This window comes from Rutilus rutilus, assembly GCF_951802725.1.
Source record: "Rutilus rutilus genome assembly, chromosome: 5".
NCBI lineage: Eukaryota > Metazoa > Chordata > Actinopteri > Cypriniformes > Leuciscidae > Rutilus > Rutilus rutilus.
The window spans coordinates 42679236-42704333 of record NC_140213.1 but is presented as its reverse complement, the minus strand read 5'-3'; the positions used below and the strand labels follow the sequence as shown (position 1 = coordinate 42704333).

Sequence of the window (25098 nt, the reverse complement as noted above, 5' to 3'; positions counted from 1 at the left end):
TCCCTACGCTCTCAAACTACAAAATTCCTATTAATTTATGAATAATTTATATTCATCCATTGTTTTTTAATTTATGTCATTCGAAATGCTTGATGGGACTGTAGTTCTTTCTACGGTGGCCGAGAGAGCTCAATGCACTGCAACTGTAGAAAACACGTGCAAATAGAAAAAACACCAGCAAAATAGAAAACATCTTCATCAGTTTGACAACATGTGCTGCAAATACTCACTTCATGAGTTCACACTTACATTAAATAGAGTAAAGGTTATGCGTATTTGGCGTGTTGTCTGGGATTTTGGCCCGAACCCAGAGTACTCCCCCCTGGTTGTGATAGGAATAGTTAGAACTAGAAGTGAGGAGATGGTGTGGTGAAGGGATGCTGATAAACTGTCAATGAAGTCTGCTGTATATAAATCTCTTATCTTGTTAATGGGGTTAATTAACTGAATGCGCTCCTCTTGTGTTAATTAGGTTAATTATCTGAACCTGCTCCTCCCGAACTTTGTTAATAAAACATCATAATGCAATCAAATACAGAAACGAGCTGTAAAAACTCACGACGCAACCAAATACAGAAACACACTGCAAATACTCACAACACAACCAAATACAGAAACACACTGCAAATACTCACAACACAACCAAATACAGAAACACACTGCAAATACTCACAACACAACCAAATACAGAAACACTCTGCAAATACTCACAACACAACCAAATACAGAAACACGCTGCAAATACTCACAACACAACCAAATACAGAAACACAACTAAATACAGAAACACACTGCAAATACTCACAACACAACCAAATACAGAAACACACTGCAAATACTCACAACACAACCAAATACAGAAACACACTGCAAATACTCACAACACAACCAAATACAGAAACACTCTGCAAATACTCACAACATAACCAAATACAGAAACACACTGCAAATACTCACAACACAACCAAATACAGAAACACACTGCAAATACTCACAACACAACCAAATACAGAAACACACTGCAAATACTCACGACGCAACCAAATACAGAAACACACTGCAAATACTCACAACACAACCAAATACAGAAACACACTGCAAATACTCACAACACAACCAAATACAGAAACACACTGCAAATACTCACAACACAACCAAATACAGAAACACACTGCAAATACTCACGACGCAACCAAATACAGAAACACACTGCAAATACTCACAACACAACCAAATACAGAAACACTCTGCAAATACTCACAACACAACCAAATACAGAAACACAACTAGAATACAGAAACACACTGCAAAAACTCACAACGCAACCAAATACAGAAACACACTGCAAATACTCATGACACAACCAAATACAGAAACACACTGCAAAAACTCACAACGCAACCAAATACAGAAACACACTGCAAATACTCACAACGCAACCAAATACAGAAATATGCTGCAAATACTCATGACGCAACCAAATACAGAAACACACTGCAAATACTCACAACGCAACCAAATACAGAAACACACTGCAAATACTCACAACGCAACCAAATACATAAACATGCTGCAAACAGTATGAACCACAAAGAAAATGTTTCCAGGGGACCCCAACAAGTGACAAACCTGGATAGGACAAGCTTATTGATCAATGTCTACTTGTCAGTGGTGTTGTCGATGACCTGAAAGGTGAGTTTTTGTTTATTTTAATATCCTGATCATATAATTCCTTTGCCTTTTTATATATTTATTAGCCTAAGTAATCTGCCGAAATACACAATTAACTGTGAAACGTTATGTAAGCTGGTAACTTACTAACTTACTTAACATTTAAGGTTATTGAAAATACATTTTGTTGCTTAATTAATGGTTAAAACCAGGTCAAAATAAATGCTATTTGCAGCACGTTTCTGTATTTGGTTGCGTTGTGAGTATTTGCAGTACATATGTGTTGTCAAACCGGTGTTTTTTCTATTTGCATGTGTTTCTTCAGTTGCAGCATTTTGAGCTCTCTCGGCCACTGTACTTTCTCTCATTAACTACGCAGTCTTGTACTGGTGGCTTTTTATCCAATTGTCAAACATTTCTTGCTTCAAATTAAAGTTTGTATAGTGATTCACCTTGTAGCTGGCTGGTATGGTTCATGGCTTTTAACAAAAACATTTTTTCAACCCCAAAGGAGAAAATACTTGATGAACCAAGGCATCTAAAAAAAAGTGATCGGGCACTGTTGAACTTTATTTCATGACACTGCTGGTCATGTGATCTCAACATGGGGGGCTCCATTGAAGACCAACCATGTAGAATAGTTTCCACATAGAATAAAGCCACTTTTCTCATAATCCTATTTGTCAAAAGTGTAATTCATTTATTTACCGAGCTATCACATTTCAACAAGTAAAAAAATGTGGAGTGCACATTTAAGTTTGGCTACCTAGGAGCATATGTAAGAATGTTGATACCTAATCACTCTGAAATCCAACAAGGACGGCACAAAACATTATCGTTTCAATGATAACTAGGCCACATTAAATGGCCTACTTTAACATATCTGACATATTTGAAGGAATCACTGGGTTTAGCCTAATCAGCAGCGTCTCTGTAATGGTTGGATCATAATAACACGAACAAAGAACATAAAATGCTGCATACATAACACCTTTCCAGACGCCCAAACAGTGTCTTGTGAACATAAAGTTCAGTTTTGGAAGCGATTTGTTATTAAACACGTTGTGAAGACGCAGTTGCCAAGGTAGGATGCTATTAATATCAGCGCGGGAATTAAATCAATACGTCAAATAGACTGCGATTCTACGCCAGTTTTCCGCATGATGGCGACTCTGAGGTTTTTAAAGTGCTTCTCTAGCGTCATTTTCTCTCTTGTGTGAAGTAGAGAGCGGAACGGGCAAAACTTAAATGTCTCTGAGGAGAAACGCTGAAAAATACGATCCGTTTTTCCTGGAAAGCTAAACGGATATTAACGTCGGTAAACTGTTGACTACCGTTAGCGTGATACTGACAATTAAGTTTAGCTACTGCATAAACCGATGTAATAGGCCTACTTAAAATACTTCTGTCATTTCCTCTCCTTATGTTATGTCTTAAGTGAAAGACAAAGAGAAATGCAAGGCATAATGTTACGGACTCGGTCACCATTCGGTTTTATTTTCTCGTTTTCCATACAATGGAAGTGAGTGGTGACTGAAGCTGTCGTTTCATTTAGAGTTTCACTAACGAAAGAAAGTCATGTTTGAAACATTGAGGGTGAGTGAATGATGACAGCATTTTTGCTGCTTGGACCAGGCCTTTAAATGACTAATAAGTAAATCATATAATATTTGTTGGCTAATTAATTTAGCCTATAATTTATGTAATCACAAAGAATCTAGCACTCTAAAAATGCTGGGTTGTTTCAACCCATGTTTGGGTCACATATGGACAAACCCAACCGTTGGGTTTGAAAAATGTAAACCAACGGTTGGGTTTGTCCATATGTGACCCAAGAGTGAGTATTATCAATAATCATACGGATATTATGTAACTGTAACGGTAACGTGATGTCGCTCAAAAGATGCTCGTTTCCAAAGAAAAGTAGACATGACAGAGAAACCCTACTTGAAAAAAGTAAACGAAATATCAGATGAAAAAAATTATAATAATCTCCGAGCACTGAGCAAGGAAGTAGATGCTGCCTGGTGGTAAAATTGTTGGTTCTCTCGAGCGCATGCTCATCATTTTTACGCATAAAACAAACCCCCCAGTCGCTGCTGGCTGGAAACAGAAAATACCCATTTTTAGTTGCCCTGCCCCAAAACTAACTCTATTCTAACGGTCTATATCAGCATTACAGAAGTATGCACAGAAGTTGTCATTCCGTACCTGTTTTTCTAAGCACTCCTTGGCTGATAGTGAAGGTTTGGGTGAGGGCGCCCTGTCACACACACATCCCTCCAACAGGTATAATCCCGAAGGTCGCGAGCTGGACTCGCTTTCAAAATAAAAAAGCATATTTTGCAACAGAGCAAACCACTTGGTGTGCCATTTTGTGTTGTCTGAGCTCTTTTTGCTTAAACAGCCTCGCCTCGTGCCATCTTTCTTTGCCAAAAGACCCAGGTAGGTGACATGACCATCATTAAGTCGAATTCCCTTCTGCATTTTTGTGTAGAAGATGCTGGTTTTGGGGCGGGGGGGTGGGACGGCTGGTTTCGATCCTTACATCTTCTTAGCACGAGATCCCCGAGCAGACGGGCACTTTCTGGATTAGAAACGAAGCCTGGCACGTTCTGCCCATCCACTGCAATCACCGCCTTGGCATGAAGTACGGAAGAAGCGCAGAGAAAAACGAAGAATGCCAAAGTCTACCATCGTAATGTTGTCGACTGTGTTCAAGCTATGGGAAAAAGATACACAATGCCTCCCGTAAGCTCTTCTGTGACTCGGGGAGCGGAGAGAAGTAGGCTTCAGTGTACGCGAGTGATGGTTTGTCGCGTTCTCACGTGAAATTCTCTATAAACCAGTGCGCGCGCTCACTGCTGAATGAGGCAGTGGCGTCACGTGATCTGGTTTCAGAACCTCGGACAGAGCGACAAACACACTTTTACAGTCACTTGAGTTCATTTTAGATCTGTTGCTGCACAGATGATGACGGCTGCATTTCGTTCGATTCATGCGACGAACCAGTAGTGTTATTAATATTGGCACAGTTAGACTTGCGTGCAATGTTTACACTAAACGTAATACATTATCTGCATCTGAAGTGGCATCTATAGGCTTCCACAAACGGTGAATTTCACTGTAACAGAGAGACGGCATACTGTATAGTTGATGTCAGAAATTGTATATGACAGAAATGACGCTATAAAAAGCAACAAGTTAATTTAGGCTGTGCTAAATTGTGAATATTATAGTCACTGCTAAGGGCACTGCAGAGAAACCTAACCATAATACATTCACATTAGAGTGCCGTATTGCCTATGTATAAAAAAAAAACCTAAATAAGTACACATTCTAATACTAAATTTAGCATTAAAACGTTATTTAAGTAAGTAAAAAATAACAGAAGCATGCACTGGAACTCCGTTTTATACTTGTTTTAAATATAAATAAAATGATAAATAAAAAATGAAATTACATATGAGAAATAATTACCTGTACTCAATGTTTAAAGGGATAGTTCACACAAAAATGAGAATACTGTCATTAATTACATGTCGTTCCAAACCTGTGAGACTTTTGTTCATCTTCAGAACACAAATTAATATCTTTTTGATGAAATCTGAGAAACTTCTGTCTCTCCATTGACAGCTATGCAACTACTACTTTATGCTTCAAAAAGTTCATAAAGAGATCGTAAAACTAATCCATATGAATTGAGCGTTTTATTTTTTAAAGAGACTCGTCACTTTATATGATGAACGGATTTAATTTAGTTTTTTATTCAAATATAAACATTGATCAGCGAACATAAACAGAAGCTCGACCGAACCTGCTTGACGCACGAGAATGAACCTCATTGGTTCTTGCGGAAGCTCGAATGTGATGCGTAACATGAGAATGAACCTCATTGGTTCTTGCGGAAGCTCGAATGTGATGCGTAACACGAGAATGAACCTCATTGGTTCTTGCGGAAGCTCAAATGTGATGCGTAACATGAGAATGAACCTCATTGGTTCTTGCGGAAGCTCGAATGTGATGCGTAACACGAGAATGAACCTCATTGGTTCTTGCGGAAGCTCGAATGTGATGCGTAACACGAGAATGAACCTCATTGGTTCTTGCGGAAGCTCGAATGTGATGCGTAACACGAGAATGAACCTCATTGGTTCTTGCGGAAGCTCGAATGTGATGCGTAACACGAGAATGAACCTCATTGGTTCTTGCGGAAGCTCGAATGTGATGCGTAACACGAGAATGAACCTCATTGGTTCTCACATGTCAAGCGAACATACTTGAGCTTCTGTTTACCACAACTGATGTGTGAGTTAATCAATGTTTATATTGTTAAATATTAAATCTGTTCATCATATAAAGCGATCGAGTCTCTTCAGAAAATTTAGACTAAACTGCTCAATTCATATTGATTAGTTTTACGGTCGCTTTATGAACTTTGTGAAGCATCAAAGTGTCAATTGCGTTGCTGTCAATGGAGGGACAGAAAACTCTCATATTTCATCAAAAAGATCTTCATTTGTGTTCCGAAGATGAACGAAAGTCTTACGGGTTTGGTGAGTAATTAATAACAGAATTTAAATTTTTGGGTGAACTATCCTTTTAAGGTGGCTCTGACGTGCGAGTGTCAGAGATGGATATCTTAAAATATCCATTTAACTTATCTATTGAAAAATGCCTGTTGATTATCAAATTGCTCCTATAGTCAAAAGTCTTTTTCTTAAGGAACATGAATTGAAAGTTTTCGAGCATTATTTCCAATGGCGTTATCATTTAAGCTCACTAATGAAGCTCAGTACACCTTCCTTAAGGTAGCTATAAATTATTTAATGGATTTTCCGACCAATGCATTTATCTGTAATCAATTGTGTGAATGATAATTAGTGGTCGATTGCCAGTAAATCAAGCAGGGCTTTTCATTTGCTCAGTTAATCAAAGGAGCATTTACAATGAGCGTTCCTTCCTGCCGCCCTGCAGGAAAGTTGTTTTGCATCTCTCAGGGTTGTTGCACTTTCAGTGCACCCTATCAGGACTTCCAAGAAAAACATTTGTCTTTGAAGCTTCTTTTAAAATACTTCTTTCTGTATTAACCAGCTTGCGGAAGGGCTTAATGTCCTCAAACCTTGCATTGATGACAGTTGTAGTCAGCTGTTTGTGCTCAAGCCCAGCAGCTCCTTGAACATCTCTGTCATTTCCTCTTCTTTATGTCCAGTAATTGTTGAGACCATGCCTGTGATTCACCATAAGCAGAAAAAAAAAATCTACCAAGGACATGTTCATAATTCCTCCATTCATCCTTTTCCTGTAGAGATATGACTCCTGACTTCCTATAGGTGATGTCAGTGATTTTGACGAATAATAGGTGAGAGAATAACATTTTTTTTAGCCAATCTCACTTTCAGGTTTGGTATTTTGGACACAGTATGTGTGGTTGAAGTTAGTAAACTGGCTCAAGTTAACAAAACATTTAAATTTACTTACAGCATGACAAGTTGGCATGACATAGAACCTGATCTATTTTCTAAACGCATCTTATTGATCTTATCCAATCATTTAGTTCAATTTCAAGCCCAGTCCCTTTCTTAAAATCGCACGCAAGCTCGCATTCAGATTTCTGATAATCTGTTTCACTTGTCACAATAGAGTGATGATGTATTTTTGTAGGCCATCCCGGAAGTTAGGAATTTTGAAAACCCAACAGGAATTTTCAATTGGCTTTTGGATTATTGCTGAAAATAAGCACTGCACGTGACCCACAAAAGTTTATGATTCTTAAATGTTTTGTCCATCAAGATAATCTTCACAAATGAACAACATTTATGAATTCTGAAGCCTAAATGCAATAGTTACAAAGTAAAAAGCTAAATGTAGGCAATAAACAAACTTCAACGTCACCAGCATTAAGCTTGTGTAAACCACTGAAATTATTTCCAACTTTTAACCAAAAATCCATTCAAAAAATCATTGGCTTCAGGACGATGCACCAGAAGTGTTTTTAGAGTTTTAGCCTACAAACATACGTCATCCCTACAGCACTTTATGCGGACGAAAAGATCCGTCTCTGTGATTATTTACTCACCCTAACACTGTTAGGTTTTTTTCCCCTTCTAGCACACAAAACAAGACATTCTGGAAGATTTCTTTATGTAGTTCTTGCCATAAAATGAGATTTACAGTACATACTACTCACACTACTCACTATTGCATGGAAAAGAGCTGCGTAAAGATTCTTCGAATTCATCCTTTGTGTTCCACTGAAAGTAGAAAATCTAACAAATTTTGAAATACAATAAGTCCAAAACTGTGGTTCTCCATCTGCATGGTTTATCTTGTGTAGAATTATTCTCCATTCTAAATAAAGCCCTGAAATATAGACAAATTCATCTATAGGGGTTATTTAATTCCAATCATAAAGTTTCAAAATGTAATTGACAGATGTTTGTCTGCTGAGAATTGGTGTTGGATAAAGAAGGTAAAGGTCAGTGGACACTGGATCGAATTCAGGAGAGAACTCTAGACCGTGTTCCCGGTCATCCTTACCGCATCCACCGCCCCCCTCCCCCCCGGCTCACTGACCTCACCATTTTCATGGGAATCAATTGAGGAACAAATTATCTAGTCTCGTCAGGACCTGTGACGTGCCGTCGGGTGACGCTCCTCTTTGTCTCAGCGTTAATGTGGCTGAACAATAAAACATGTTCTAGCACACAGGCAATATGCTCCTTAAGCACCCAATTTGTTTAAAAGGCGCAGGCTTTAATCTGGCATTGTCAGTCTGCTGGCTACTTCACGGACAAGATTAATTTATGACTTTCTCCTTGTTATCTGCTCTCCCTCAGTACCACACAGTCATAAATCCTCACGGCCCACTGTGACACCTTTTTTTATAAAAGACACGTCCTTCGATCAAATGTTTCATGCGGAATTAACATTAGCATGCATTACTAATTGGTTACGTTAACAAAACTGCTGACAATAAAAGCTGGGATCATTTTCATATCTCTGTGTATGGTTTTAAATAGTTGTCACTGTCACTGATGATTGCCACCTGCTCACGTCATACATTTGCATAGATGCGCATCATGCAAGGAGAGAGATAACACTGAGTACTGTCCATCAGTACTTGTATGCGGATTGGAGGGTGCTTGAGTTTCGAAAGCTCTGCTCTTTTCATGCGTGCATTTATGCGTTTCATCAGGATCTTCTCTTTTTTGGTATCGATGAAGCGAGTGAATGCAACAGTTTTGTCTGCGGCAATCTGAATCAGCATTCTCTGGAAGCAACAGCAACTGCTGACCGTGTGGCTCAGAGACAGAAAAATCATGTTAAAACTCCTCTAGGTATCCTTGCCCCCCTATTTTCCCCAACACATTCCCACCACAGCACCTTTTACATGGATGAGAGATGGCACATCATTTATAAAAGAGATGGCAACATTTTCAAACATCTCACATTACGAACTAGATCTTTTGACAGGGGGAAAAAAGTATCTTATGCTTCATGTTAAAGGAGAAGTGTGTCTTTTCTGTGTCACTGTCAACAGAAATAACAGTAACATATTGACTGTTTTCAGACAGGTATCCTGAACACTCCCTTCAACTGCCATTGGCCAATCAAACAGATATCCCCGCCCCAAAGCAAACGGTCAAAAATAATTGCTTTTAACTTTTAGACTCAGCTAGACTAAGGCCTCATCCACACTACTGCGTTTTCGTTTAGAAACGGAGACCTTTTGCTACGTTTGCACCTCCCGTCCATACTAAAACGGCAAAAACGAAGACCTAAAACGGAGAAGTTTAGAAACGCTGCCGACCCCGTTTTGCGTTTTGAATCTCCGGAGGGCGTTTTAGTGAAGACGGGTCAAAACGGAGGACTTTAGAAACGATGATGCAGAGGCTCACGCTCGGCTCTATGATTGGGTGTCATCAGTCATGGCGTATCCTTCCCTGATTCGTCAGCCACCCTTCACATGACCCGTCCCCGGAAAAAAACATACAAAAATCTCTGGTCTTCGACATTTCTAATCTTTGCAGAGGTAGCTACCAGAGAATGTCTAATAAGGCGAGAAGTTTCACTCTCAGTACACTTCCGGCTTCTGAACTGGTTGCAGTTCCACTCTGATTCCATATGAGGGCGCTCACAGGACGAGTGCAGAATGAATGGAGGTCTATGGTGCTATACCAACCAAAATCCACTTTTCTCAGGATATAATTTTTTGTCTAGTAATTTGAATGTTGTATTCGAAAGGAGATGCGAAGAAATTACACATTGCTGGGTGTTAGATTTTTTAGAGTCACTTTTTTAAAGTGTCAATGACGTCATACACATCATACGAACAGAGATACTGCTTTACGGCAATCCTTCAGTCACTTTGGTGCTTTCGCGCTCTGCACTTTCTTTTCTCTCGAGGCATCGACAACACAGCTGACACAGGTAAACACACGTGCTAGAAGAGTTTTTGTTTTGTTTGTTTCTGGTCCCGCTTCGGATGCCATCAAGCGGTATCTCTGGTCGTAATCAGTCCTTCACTGACCAATCAGCGTTCATTAGCAGAATGCTAGCGTGTTATGGGCAACAACAACTCAACCTGTAAGAAATCGAAAGGACATAAGTACTCGTTCATTCAACTTTCGACCTATAACCCATGTTGAACTTGCAAAACCTACTATCGAATCTGAGATTTCTCAACGGCAATCGGGTGAAAGAGACAAATTTAGCCGTCTAGCCCCATAGACTCCCATTCATTCTGCACTCATGGGCGATCGCCCCCAGTGGAACTCTGGTGGAACTACAACCAAAATTCGGTACAATAGGAATTAATAGGGAGTGGGCAGGCTCTCCGTAGACGGGCTCTGTAGCTACTTTCTTTTTCATCAAATCTGAGGTATAGTCAATCCGTTTCCTGTTTACACCGTTTCCTGTTTACACCGCGCATGCCCAGTGTTGGTGAATGGTCACGTGATCCGCGTTTTTAGTTGTTTTAATGTGGACGGAGATCTAAAACGCTGGTGTGGACGGAGATCGTATTCGGTTTTAATTCTCCGTTCCTAAACTAAAACGCAGTAGTGTGGATGGGGCAGAGAAAATATTTAACATATATAGAAAAATGTATGTCAAACCAAAAATTATTCAGACACCAGATATTATATTTTTTTCCTAGTGGATGCAGGACACTATAATTAATTTATATAAGTGAGGATAGCAAAATTAAGTAAACTGTGACATATTGTACCCAAAAATTCTTCATACAGTGGACTACCAGTTAAAGTAAAATCTTTTTTTTAATTTTTTTATTGCTAACGTGACCTTTTTACACCACAGACTGAACAAAATTAAGCATTGCTTTATTGGTTGAAATAAATTTGTATTATCTAATTGTGTACTTAAATTTACCGGCTGACAGCTATTCAACCTAATTCATTTGTGAGATAGTCTAACAGAAGGATGGACAAAACCAGTGAAATAGCGAATAAACTGTGATAATGTGAGAAATGTTGAAGGTGTCTGAATACATTTTGGTTTGAATGTATATGTAAATATAAATATAAAAAATCTGTCATCATCTACTCGTCCTCATGTCATTATAAACCTGTATGACTAACAAAAAAAAAAGTATTTTGAAGAATGTTCAACTGTCCTTACAATGAAAGTTAGAGGGGTCAACAAAACTTGTTTGTGCTTCGCAGAAGAAATAAATTCACAGATCTTTGCAACAACATGAAGGTAAATGATAACAGAATTTTCTGAATTCTTCCTTCAAACTGAGTTTCATTGGGATTCAAAGAGTTTTTTGAAACTGGTTATGTTTTTAAAGTCTAAAATGTATAAAACTTTCACCTTAGTTTATTGAAAGATTCCTAATGATCGTTAAAATGAACATGGCTGAAGATACTGTGTCCCCTCCACCCTTTGCGCTGTGTTGGAGACGGGTCTACCCCTAATTGCATGATCCACTAGGCCTCTAATTCACCGTGCTCCTCTTAGACGACATTTACTAATTACTCTCTCCTTTTTTTAGCAGCAGCTCCCTCGCTCTTATCAAGCCTTCCCTTGTTTCTCATTGTCTGCTCGCTGTGCATGCTCACGGGAGCTGAAGACGCTGCCATGGGCTCCACCTATCAGAGACGAAGGAGCATGTGCTGTTTCGTCAAAGCCGCTAGAAATACGTCACACTTGTACCTTAGCTGTTGATCGGTTTGTACTAGAGAAATGAAAACGGTTCTCAGTATGCTGCGTGTTGAGGGGTATCCTGCAGTGTCATGGCTTGATCCGTCGCAGTTTGGTTCTTGTTTATGTTTAATTATATTTTTTATTGTAAAATGAAAATTCCGTCATCATTTACTCACCCTCATGTAGTTCCAAACCTATGTGACTTTCTTTCTTTGTTCATAAAAGAAGATATTTTGAGTCAAAACAAACATAAAACAGATTTGGAACGACGAGTAAAGACAGAATTTTCTTTTTTTGGGGGCGAACTGTCCCGAACTATAATTGATTTATTGAAACAAACAGTGACTCAGATGACAAAAAAGCCTAAATTAATGTAATATTGGGGAGAACATCTTTTATGTTGTTTTTGAGTCCTCAAAGTGGTTTCATTGGCTGAAACACTGTTAATGCAGGGTTCTCAAGTTTTATCAAAAGCTTGGAGTGAGATCACATGCGGTTAGGGGAGGAGCCCTAATGGAGCCCCGCCCCCGCCCGTCCGTCCCCGCCCCCCAATTTTACCCATTGTTCATAATTAACCACCACAAATTGAAATTATAACAATTGGTAAATCTGATAAATGACAGAGCAATTAATCACGTCAAATATACTCTTAAATGTTATATTTCAAAATTACAAATATACAAAAATATAACAAATTGCTCCAAACAGTTTGGAAAAACAAATCTTTTTGCATTTTGAATGTGTCTAGTCGTAATGGTATAATGATTTATTGTGTGGTGGGACATTGTGAACAAATGACATAGTATTAAGGTGTGTGTGTAAGTATGGCCTGGTAAACCTTACATTATGGGGACAAAATGTCCCCACAAGGATGGCAATATCCGAAATCCTTGTTCGTGTGGGGACATTTTTTGGTCCCCATGAGGAAAACGGCTTATAAATCAAAAAAGTTATGTTTTTTTGAAAATGTGAAATTGCAGTAAGTTTTCTGTGATGGGTAGGTTTAGGGGTAGGGTTAGTGTAAGGGAATAGAATATACAGTTTGTACAGTATAAAAATCATTATGTCTATGGAAAGTCCCCATAAAAAATTAAAACACTACATGTGTGTGTGTGTGTGTGTATGTGTGTACACAAGAGTACACACTGCAGCTTATGAAATGTGTTTTGTGTTGTAAGTGTTTGTTGCACATTTTGACGCCTTGATAACATTGATATATTTAATGTTCTGGCCTAAAAATGTTAGACGAGCTTTCTTAATTCCAACTTACCTTCTCCATCAAGACGTGTGTTCGCGTGATGTTGTTGGTTACTTAGTAACGAACGTACGGCGGCCGAGAATTTTCCGTCAACTTCCGTGTGTTCGCGCCTATGGTTCGCGCATCTATGTAACGAACGCAATCTGGCCGAGATACGTGCTGGCGGCAGGAAACTTCACTTTGTGTGCCTGCGCTCGTATACAACGTTATATATAAAGCTTGCAGGACAACTTGGTTGGCATTGCCTTTTCAGCGTGAGAAATACACGGTGTGGCGTGTGAGCGTGTGAACTGGTTGAATTGCGTGTGTCTCACGGCCAATGCGTGAGACTTGAGAACCCTGGTTAATGTATTTGCCTGTGTGACGTCACAAATCCCACAATATCCAAACGAGCTGTTTTTGGAGACTCATTAAAGTTTATTTGGCTTTTAGTTTGAATATGTTAGCCTTAAGGTTATCTATAAGCTAGCGTGCTCCAAAACAATGACAAAATTCCCATTTAGAAGATATAAGCGTTCAAAACTAAAGTCTCTCACTTCCACTAATATGGTCAAAGATTTTGATGACATCACTTTGCACTTCAGATTTTCATCAGATTTTCTGTCCAATCAAATGCTCTCTAGAATCTGAAGCATCCCGCCCCCTACATTATAAATAAACGCTGAAGCTGCGGCTAAAATCTGTCACTTTTTTACACAATTACTATTTTCTACATGGTGAACAGCACAGTGCACTATATACGGGATAGGGAACGATTCAGACAGTGTGCTTTCCATTGGGGCAAATGAAGTCTGGTTTCACGTTAGTATCACGCGAACCACCGCAACGCCACACAGTCCGCTCCAGTCCAGAGGCACGATAGCAAATCATATCAGACTTTTGAAATCTGCACCGAATGCTAAATTTTAAAGCGATATGGCGGAGATTAGGAGGAGAAACGGTTAGAGATTAGAAGGAAACTGCGGCTTTACAGAGTTCAACAGCTCTGGCCGAGATGTGATATAAACTAAACGCTATTGGCTGTTTTCAAAAAGGGGAGGAGCTGTTTGATAAGTCTTCTTGTTTCAGTGGAAACTCAGTCAACACATTGAATAATGCTGCGCTTTTCAAGGCACTTGAAAGTATGTGCAGTATGTATTATTCACAGCTAGTGGTTGAAATGGGTACTGCAGTCCAAATTCAAAATATTTGTGACGCTCGCGCAGGTTGCCGGATTGAGCCATAGACAGTAAAAGAAATGGACACAGCGACCCCATTGGAACTCAATTGAGACAAGTGAAGCCCATTTTTAGCGATTTCTTAGCACTTCCTTTCCTGACGCGCAGACTCAAACCGAGCAAAGCGTTACACGGACCACGTGAGCAACCCGTCTGTCTTCTAGTAGCTGTGCCAAGAGAAATCTGAATCATTCCCTTCCGAATCTTGCAGAGACGGAGAGTGTGAGTAGGAGCTGTCCATGAGCTGGAGCAGGAGCAACTTTTGCTAGGTATTCTGATTAATTATATTGTCATTTTGCCTCCACGTCCCCCCGATTGCCTGCGAGCTTCTCCTCCTGTCCATACGGTAATTTCTCTACTGTGCGACAGAGAGTCACGTGGTTATGATGCAATCGTTAGCCTACTTTTACAAAAACTGCTTCTACGGGGCCTTAACATAAGCTACAAGGTAATGGAGCATTTTATACATTGTCGTGTTTCTTTAGAAATAAATAATGGACAAATGGAGTCTTTAAACGCCTCAGATGTAAAGTTATTCGCTGTCAAAGTGACGCCAAAATGAATGGGAGTCAATGGGATGCTAACTGCAGGTGAAGTTCTGCTACAAGATGGCGGCACGCGGCCGACTTCAACTTCCGGTCGACTTCCTTCCCCCCTGGATTAAGCACACTCAACAGAAGCGAGCGCAACTGACAATGGAAGACGAGGAGACTTCCTAAGTTGATGAGTTGATTTATCCACATATTAATATGGTCGGGTAGAATCTGTGATCTCTGCCCCAGTTCATTTGCTGGCTTCCATGGCTGCAATACGCTGTGTTTCTCTGCCAACTGGTAACCCAGGGTGTCGAAATACTATTGGGTAAATGTGACCAAAACAAAAACAGATATTCTGGCATGGAATAAGGTAAAATAACTGTTTTTCAGAGAAACGAGTATGAGAACATAGCAGGTTTCCTGAATATCTGCAAACATATTATGGTATCTTTATGTAATACAATAATGTGAATTACATACAGCACATTTAAATAAATGCTTTGTTTATAATGAGGAGGTCGTTTTAAGCTATGAAACTTGCAGGATGTTTTAATGGTACAAAGACCTACAAATCACAAGTACAAAGAAGGCAAATTTGATTTCTCATGTCATGATCAAAAGTAAAATTGAGTGAAGCAAACTATTTGCCTTTGTCAAATTTACGTGATTAATGTAATTCCTAGTTGAATGTGAAGAGTCGCTTTCAGCATATTAGGTATAAGAGTGAACGTGTTAGACTGTGAATGTATTTAATGAACTTTCAGTAAAATATAAATAATGACATGGACAAAATGATCAACTCATGTTCCAACTCCTCTCACAGACAGTAAAATTAGATGCTCATTTTTACCATTGTTGCATCAGCTAGCTTCAAAAATCCAGCTTTGAGTGGGTTTATCGACTGAAAGAGGAGGCTTTTCAGGTTAATGAATGTTTAACCTGAAAAGGGGATATTTAATCTCAATAGTGTCCTGTCATTAATGCTTGATAAAATGGTTTGTGGGTTTTGCTATCAGCTTTAGTCTGTTAAAAATGGTAAATACATATTACTTATGACCAGTGGAATGCAGCTTGAACGAGACAATAATTTGATCACCGATGCCATTACTAATGAAGCTCTTCCTATTCTGTCGGGCATTTATAGATTATTTGTGACGGGTGGCGAGTGACCAGCCTGCAGGAAGAGTTCGACCTCATATTGAGAGAGAAGGAATATATTGAATAGGTGGAGGATGCTCTTGGATTCTTCCTTGAATATACAGCTCGGCCTCTCTTTCTTGGCCTATGGCAGGACTTGCTGCTTCCTCTTAACAGAGGCTGATTTTCCTCAGTCAGGACCCATTAGTTGGCCTGCCAGTCAAGGGGGTTCGCAGGGGGGAGTTTGCATGGACCCTGATGTTTCCCCGACACATGCCTGTTATCATTGAGCATGGATAATAAAGGGGGCTCTGCAGTAACCTCTGTATTTCCCCCCCACACTGTCAACACCATTACCAGCAGGACAGTTTGACTGGCGCACCAGTCATGTCCAATAGATGACCAGATTCGGTGGCGTCAAGCATTGCGCCTTTCAAAGACTACATCCACAACATATGACTTTCAATAACTTAACCAGAGGATATATATAGGCTACATATGCTTTCACCATGGGCATATGATAACTGCACAACTGTGAGAACAAGGCATGACATGATTTTTACATAATCGTCTGAAAAATAATTTGATCTTTATTATACTAACCCTAACCCTATTTAGACCATTATAGAAAAGTAAATAAATGACCTAGTAATAATAATTAGCAGAATTATTATTTCTATTATTATTAACATTTATAATATGTATAATTTCATTTTATTATTATTCATATAACAACAATAATAATGCCATTTATTATTAGTAACAAACTAAAACTTGTTACTAATGAACTTATTTAAAATCAACTAGGTTTGGTGATTTGTTATTAATAAATAATAAATAATTGATTGTTAATAAAAATAATAATAACAATAATGCCATTTCTTGTTATTTATTAAAATGTGTATAATTTCTATTATTAATGGAAAACTATTTAAAACCGTTTTGCGGTTTTATTCATAATTAAGGAATATTATCAACTAAATAATAATAATATAATTATTAAAATGAATTATCATTATTATTATACAATTATATGCCGTATATATAATAACAAGAACAAAAATTATATTATAACTATAATATAACAATATATGTCATTATATTATTATTATTAATAATAGCATTAATAATAATAAAATTATATATAAGTATAACAACAAGAAGAAAAATTATATTATGTTAAAACTATAATATAACATAACATATATGTATATTACATTATAATATAATATAACATTTAAGTTAAGAGATTTGGAAAGTAGACTAAAATGATCAGAAAAGATTGCAAGAATCTTTCAAGTACACATGCCAGTTATTTTGAGTGAGAAAAATAAAATACATAAAGAAATTGTTGTGTGACACTCACACAGTCACAGACTCTTCACCTGTACCTGGGGTTAATATTTGTACTTTTGCTAAGCCCAATTCTGTACTGTGCTTTCTATTCAGCCTGTGTTCAGGATAAGCGCATGCATTGATTCTATTTCCGTGAGTTTATGGAACACTGAGTACCGTCGGAAGGGCACTATTTTAAGAACTTAGTATGAATTATGGAGCAAAGTGCTATGCAATGTGCATCTCTGTGGCAGCGACCCTGAGAGCCCAGGCGTCTGTGGAAACGGCGGTGGTCATTCCCTTCTCCCAGTGTGTCTGGATCATGAGACTGTGGTGTAGGAAGATGGCAGTGGTCCATCTTATGGCCTTGGCCAGGGCGGTGTGCTCAGTGCTGGGTTCCTGCAGGGTCTCCACCTGGCCGGTGCTTCCTCCAGTTAGGCAGTGTTGCTCAGAGAGGCTGGACAGCATGACTATAATTGAATTTCACACATGCCATGGTGTACAGGGCTAAACAGTACTGGGTGTGTTTTAACACAGACTCTGTAACATTTAAACTAAATCTCCATGTTTTGGTTTTGTGGGGACAACTGATTGTGCAACATCTGAAACTTTAAACACAAGAGCATCCATTGGTGTGAGAATTAAGTCACATGACAGAAGTTAGCTGCGATTTATCAAGTTAAGCAATAAGCAAAAGCACTTTCTCAGTTCTTTTTATTTCATTATAGTTCTTTCAGCTAACAGAGTGAATTATAGTCAGATAGGAAGCTTTCAATGCAGAGTCCCCGCCATTGCATCCAATGCCGAACATGTTTGCTTGAAAGGCTGTCATGTCCCTTGGCTGACATCTCATTTTGTCTGAACTGATTTATTTTGAAAGCTATGAATAAGAAAGAACGCCTTTGCCAGCAAGGAAGGGAGAGAAACAGCAAGAAATGAAAGCCTACCATTTTTGTGAGTATTATTATATAAATGTTAGCATTCAGATCTGAGGTTTAAAGCCTATTCAAATTTTTCTAAAGATTTTAAAAAGAAAAAATGGCAACTTCTGTTTCAACTTCAGAGACAGAAATACTGTACTATAATGATTGGACCTTTAAAAAATAATAAAAAAATATATTTAATTAAATATTAATATTTGTGAAAATATATATATATTATATATATATATACACACACATATATATTTACACACACACACACACATATATATATATATATATATATACGCACACATACATATACATATATACATACATATACAGTATATATATATATACACACACACATGCATACATACATAATACATACATACATATACACATACATATATACATATACACATACATACTGTATATATACACATACATACATAAATATATATATACACATACATATATACATATACACATACATACATACATACATATATATACACATACATACATACATACATACACATACACAGTCAAACCAAAAAATATTGAGACGCCATATATAATTGTTGCTCTTTTTTTGGAGGGTGCAGGAAACAATATTGTTAATTTATGCAAGTTAGTATAGCAAGGTATCTGAATAAATTAAGGTTTGACTGTATATATTTTATATATATACATATATATATATAGATATAAATATAGATGTAGAAAAATATTAAATAAACAGCTACAGCTGATTGGAGACTGTCTAGGTTCTAAATGGATGGATGGATGAACTTGTATTGTAAATAAATGGAACTGTCAAGACTTAAAGTATATTACACCGAGCACAAAACTGTGTTAAGAGATCTTGAACGAATAAAGAATCCAATAGCTGTTATGGAGACTGGGTCACCGCAATGTTGTTGGTTTGAGCTATAGATGGAACATTTCCTGATGCATGAAATCATTTACCCTCCAGCATCAGTTTAACTCAGACATTTTCGTTCTCTGTTCTTCATTATAAATAGAAATAACATATCTTCTGAATTGTTGGGTTGGATGCATTGTGTCACATAGCGTGGCATTGTGTCATTGTTCATATCTCTGTTGCCATAAAGCCCAATGTCAGTGTGAAAAAGAACAAAAATAAAAACACAAACTGGGCCAATTATCAGTGAGTATGAAATCAAACACTAATGCAAAGTGGCAGAGCCTAGGAAGAGATACGCAGGGTGTCTTCAAGCTCTGTCAGGGCTGTAAATGTGAACCCAGAGAGGACACACACAAGGTCTCTAGTTACATAACCAAGTCCGTCTTCGTGTCTCTCTGCTGCTGCTCCTCCTCTAGATCTGCCAGGAGAGAGGAAGAGGAGCTGGCTGTCCCTCTTCATATTTTGCCCCAGGAAGAACAAGTCCTCTGACCATGTGACATATCATGTTGTACGGTGAGCGGGATTTCACCAAGTACATCATGTTCCCGGGATCAACATCAACATCATGCTTTAATCAACCAATCAGATTTGAGGGATAAGTTCACAGTTTATGTCAATTTTAGGCTTACAACCAGGGTTCAGTGCTTCTACATCATTGTTATTCACCTCTTTAGGGATAAGTTATGGGTAGGGTTAGGTTTAGGGGTAGGGATAGGATTAGGACTATGTTTCTGGACAGGAATGTTGTTCCAGGATCAACAAAATATGTTGATCCAGGAACATGCCTTACTTGGCAAAATCACAGTGACCCATGTGACATGTGTTACAATCACCACAGCAACATCTAGGGCCCTATCTGGCACCCAGCGCAATTGACTTTGTACACCGACGCATGTATCATTCCTATTTTGCACCCGCGCACAGCGGACTTTTCCCTCCACAGACGCACGCCGGTAAACTAGGGAATGAACTTGCGCTCCCGGGGGCGGTTCAGTGCAAAGAGGAGGCGTGTTCCGGCGCAAACATTCCCTGGTGCTATTTTGCAGGTTTAGAAAACAATTCCGCCACTGACCAGGAAAAACCTAGTCTAAAGTCAGTGGCGCGTTGCGCATGTTATTCATATGCTATTTTAAGGGCGCATGCTTGGCCATAATCAATGTAGCGTGTGCACAACGCACATACACTTTGATTCTCTCATCTACACAGAAGCAGCAGTTTTCATGTTTGCAAATCATACATTATTACAAGGAGAAATATTAACACACGAGGGAAATCATTGTGGTGTCCATGAAGACGTGAAAAAATAGGCATAAATCTAGCTTACATATTTACCCAAATTATTATAGGCCTGTTTAACCGAAGCTAATTTGGGTGGGTTTCTCCCATCCCCATACAATGTCACTTCTCTGTCTTTTACGGCCCTGACGAGAACGTCGGTCTCCTCGGGCTGTGAACCGCTCCTGGCGTGCGCCTGGCAAATCCGCCGTTATAATAGCAATCCGCCATGGAACAAGCACGCCTGCTCTTAAAGGGAATGTGAGATAATGCTCTGATTGGTTTATTTCACGTTACACCCAAACCACACCTATGGAGTAATGTAGCTACTTCAGACCAACCCATTTTAGATTTATTTAGAGTCATTTATCCCGCCGGTATAATAGCAACAGCGCCCAAGACCCACCCACAAAGTTACTTGCGTTTCGCCCTTGATACTTGCGTTTCAGATCGTTAAAATAGGGCCCCTAAACTTATTGGCAGTACAATGGTCTTTGAAATCCAGTTTAGTGAAAAAGGTAAATTACATGCACAACCTATTGCAAAAAAGGTAATAACCATCTAAACTCTATGCTCACACTGACTTTAAATAATGGTTTGCCGTTCGTTGGTTGTGTTCGTCATTGTGTTTTTGTGCAGGTTCCAGTGTATTTACAACTGAAATAGAAAAGTGGGAAATACTGAGTCATATTAAATGAGTTCTGAAATACTGTACTATGACAATTGGAGATTGCATTTTTTTTGAAAACTACAGATTATACTTCCACATTTTTATCCCGCACACGGACAGTCGGATCAACAGAGGGTTATTAACAGAACAGTTGCTGTAAGGGTAGGGTTATCGCTGAAAACTGTATCATACTTTGTCTATTAATAATAATAATACTTCTACCTAATAGTAATACCTGTGGCTGTATGTGACAGAGTTTTGCCCAGTGCATTATGGGTGTTGAAGTTTTCCTACCTATTTGGCAAAAGGTAAGACAACAGTTGTTTTTCTCTGTTTTCTCTACAGCCAGGTAGCACCGATTTAATTTTTCCCACGCCTTTCTACCATATAGGCAGCCATGTTTTATTGAAAGCCCATTTTGCCAGATATGAAGTACCCCTTTAAGAGTGGGATCGCATATATGGTAATAATTGTATGTTATAAAAATGTTGACCTTGAACCCCAAAAAGTGAAGATAACTTCAAAGAAATCCGTATTTGTAATTTCGTACCAGTTAAAAGTGGTGGCTTCCATGATCTGCAATAATGAAAGGGCCGCTTTATAATTTCTGGCATCAGGTCACCTTAAACTGCAGTTTCCCCCCAAAAAAAGGTATGAATAGAAAAAGAAAAGAACCCCCTCCAAATGATTCAAGAACAAACTGTGCTATGTTTGGCTCTATCAGACTGCTATGCTGGCAGGATATTTTGCTAGCTCTCTCTGAGAAGGCTTTAGGAAGTCACAGAGTCATGCATGGTGCCCTGGGGAAAAGAGCAAAATCTGTTTGTAGAATGTCAATCTCAGGCCTGATGTCTCTATTTCCCACTTTCCTTTGCACATGCAGCACTCTAATTCTGTATGCAAGAGAACAAAACACATATGGTGGAAACAGAAAAAAATATGCCTCACAGTAAATTTCAAAGGGTGGTGAAACTCCTGAGGGTTTAACTGCGCTTCTATATTGGGATACTGTGTAGATACCAAAATGTTTGATGCACTTTGTTGAGTATGGCTCTCGATTACATCTCTGTTTTCGAAAATGAGATCGCGAAAATGAAACAAAAGTGAGATAATGTGTTGGGCTGGGTTTCCCGATAACGTCGTCTCTTAGCGCGCTACGAAGACTCTTAAGGTATAACTTAACTGAAGGTATACCATTTCTAGGCGTGTTCCCCGAACCATACCTTAGGAAGCTGCTTAAGATATACCTTCTTACGTGCGACGTTACCCGGTGCTGTCCGTGGCGGTGCTGCTGAATTGGTTGATATCGATGGCTCGAGAATCAATTATTCTCTCGTGCAGGGGCTGTTTATGTGAGAAAGCGGTGTTCTTTATAAAAGAAGCACTTCAGAAATAGTTGAAATTGCATTTATTAGGACTAATGGGATATTATAAAAAAATTATCCAAGTTATAATAGCCTATAATAGCCTAGCCTACATATTTTTAAATTGTATCATATATTGCTGCCATAATAACCACTTCTCTTTCCCATTTTTGTTCGCTGAGGTGGAGCTGCGATGAAATATTGTTCTTGTAAATACTTTCCAGCATTTCAGTAATAAAAGTGTACATCTAACGTACGGTGCTCGGCAGTGATCAAAAAGGATTTAAACAGTGGATTTTGAATCTCTTCTTGTAAACTCAGAGATGTGGATTCAGATGGCAATTAAATTACCACACGACCTGTTTGTCAAAAAACAGTAGGTACTAATTTGGCCAGGGATTTTTACGCGGGTTGGGTGAGAAAAAACACTGATATTATGGATTCGGACGGCACTAAAATCACTGACTGGCCCCTGTAAATGTTTAAAATACCGTACGAGCCCATGAGAAACAATATTAGCGTCCGAATAGGACTTCTGACAGTAGCCTATGCTTTCACTGGCCTTTAAAAGCGCTCTTTAATTAAATTAATAATATTGTATAATAATATAATTAAAAATCTAACAACAATCAGTGTAATGACAATTTTATTCTTTGCATGAAAACACTTGAATTAGCCTAATTGAACACTGTCTGGGTGTATTAAAACTTCTGAATTATATTCGTATAGACCTGCAACAGTGATAAGGTAAAGCTAAGAGTGGTCCAGACCAACCTTCCGAACGCATGACTTACAGAAGGTATACTTAACTAAGAACGTTTCGGGAAACACGTATTAACGTTAAGGTACAGCTTAAGGTGTAACTTAAGAACGACGTAGCGTTAAGGAGGTTTCGGGAAACCCAGCCTTGATTCATTAATGCTGGATTAACCAGAATCAGGCTCTATCTGTTATGACGTTTTTGTGTTTCCCCCATTCAAGTTAGTGTCAACAGAGGCACGTTCTCCACCTCAACACAAACACAGAAATAGTCAACAGCTTGAACATAAAGCCTCATATGAGAATGACACACTGGAAACTGACACGACAAAAATACAGACATTCCTACAAGATATTCAAAAATCAATAATGTAAGATGGGACTTTATATATATATATATATATATATATATTGCTTTTTGAATATACTGTAGGAATATGTGTCAGTTTCCAATAATACTTGCTGCCCAAAAATGGAAATATCACTGTGTGGGTCATTGCCATTATGTTCATTTTCTTATCCAGAACTATTAACTAAACATTCACCAAGTACATCATGTTCCCGGGATCAACATCAACATCATGCTTTAATCAACCAATCAGATTTGAGGGATAAGTTCACAGTTTAGGCTTACAACCAGGGTTCAGTGCTTCTACATCATTGTTATTCACCTCTTTAGGGATAAGTTATGGGTAGGGTTAGGTTTAGGGGTAGGGATAGGATTAGGACTATGTTTCTGGACAGGAATGTTGTTCCAGGATCAACAAAATATGTTGATCCAGGAACATGCCTTACTTGGCAAAATCACAGTGACCCATGTGACATGTGTCACAATCACCACAGCAACATCTAGGGCCCTATCTGGCACCCAGCGCAATTGACTTTGTACACCGACGCATGTATCATTCCTATTTTGCACCCGCGCACAGCGGACTTTTCCCTCCACAGACGCACGCCGGTACACTAGGGAATGAACTTGCGCTCCCGGGGGCGGTTCAGTGCAAAGAGGATGCGTGTTCCGGCGCAAACTTTCCCTGGTGCTATTTTGCAGGTTTAGAAAACAATTCCGCCACTGACCAGGAAAAACCTAGTCTAAAGTCAGTGGCGCGTTGCGCATGTTATTCATATGCTATTTTAAGGGCGCATGCTTGGCCATAATCAATGTAGCGTGTACATACACTTTGATTCTCTCATCTACACAGAAGCAGCAGTTTTCATGTTTGCAAATCATACATTATTACAAGGAGAAATATTAACACACGAGGGAAATCATTGTGGTGTCCATGAAGATGTGAAAAAATAGGCATAAATCTAGTATATAATACTATTAACTAAACATTCTCATTAAAATCATAAAAATTATTAAAAGAATATTTTAAAAAAATATTTTTATAGATATTAAATTGAAACTTTTCTTGAAAAATAAAATAGGATATTTTATTAAATTATAGTATTGCTCTAATGTTTTAAAGTTAGTACTGAGGTGTTTTGACACTGTGAAATATTTTATTATATTATTATTGTTTTATATAATTTTTTTTGGCACTCCTGTGTTGACACTGGTCAATTTTTATTCAGCAATGTTTACACTTTATATAAATGTATTTTTATATCAGATCGCAGAGGCTTAGTTTCATATTACTGCACAGTTATGTATTCTGGAGGTAAATAACGGATTTGTAAATAATGTAATACATAATTTAGAAATGATAAATTAATCATTAATAAAGTATGGAAATACAATTATTAAACATTATGCTTATAAATAAGCATAAATAAAGCATTTAGAACTGTATATATACATATCTAAACTGTGTATTAATGTCTATTAATGCTTTATAAATGATGAATTAAC

At 38.3% G+C, this 25098-nt stretch overlaps 1 protein-coding gene across 1 annotated transcript in view; it reads right to left on the bottom strand.

Annotated features, from left to right (window-relative positions):
• The window catches only part of rasgrf1 (Ras protein specific guanine nucleotide releasing factor 1), a 42420-nt gene extending 37907 nt beyond the window's left edge, over nucleotides 1-4513 (bottom strand). The window contains exon 1 of the mRNA XM_084409033.1: nucleotides 3883-4513. Coding sequence (XP_084265159.1) covers nucleotides 3883-4158 — 276 coding nt within the window. The 5' untranslated portion in view covers nucleotides 4159-4513. The remainder of the gene's footprint in view (nucleotides 1-3882) is intronic.
• Between the last annotated feature and the right edge of the window lie 20585 nt (nucleotides 4514-25098).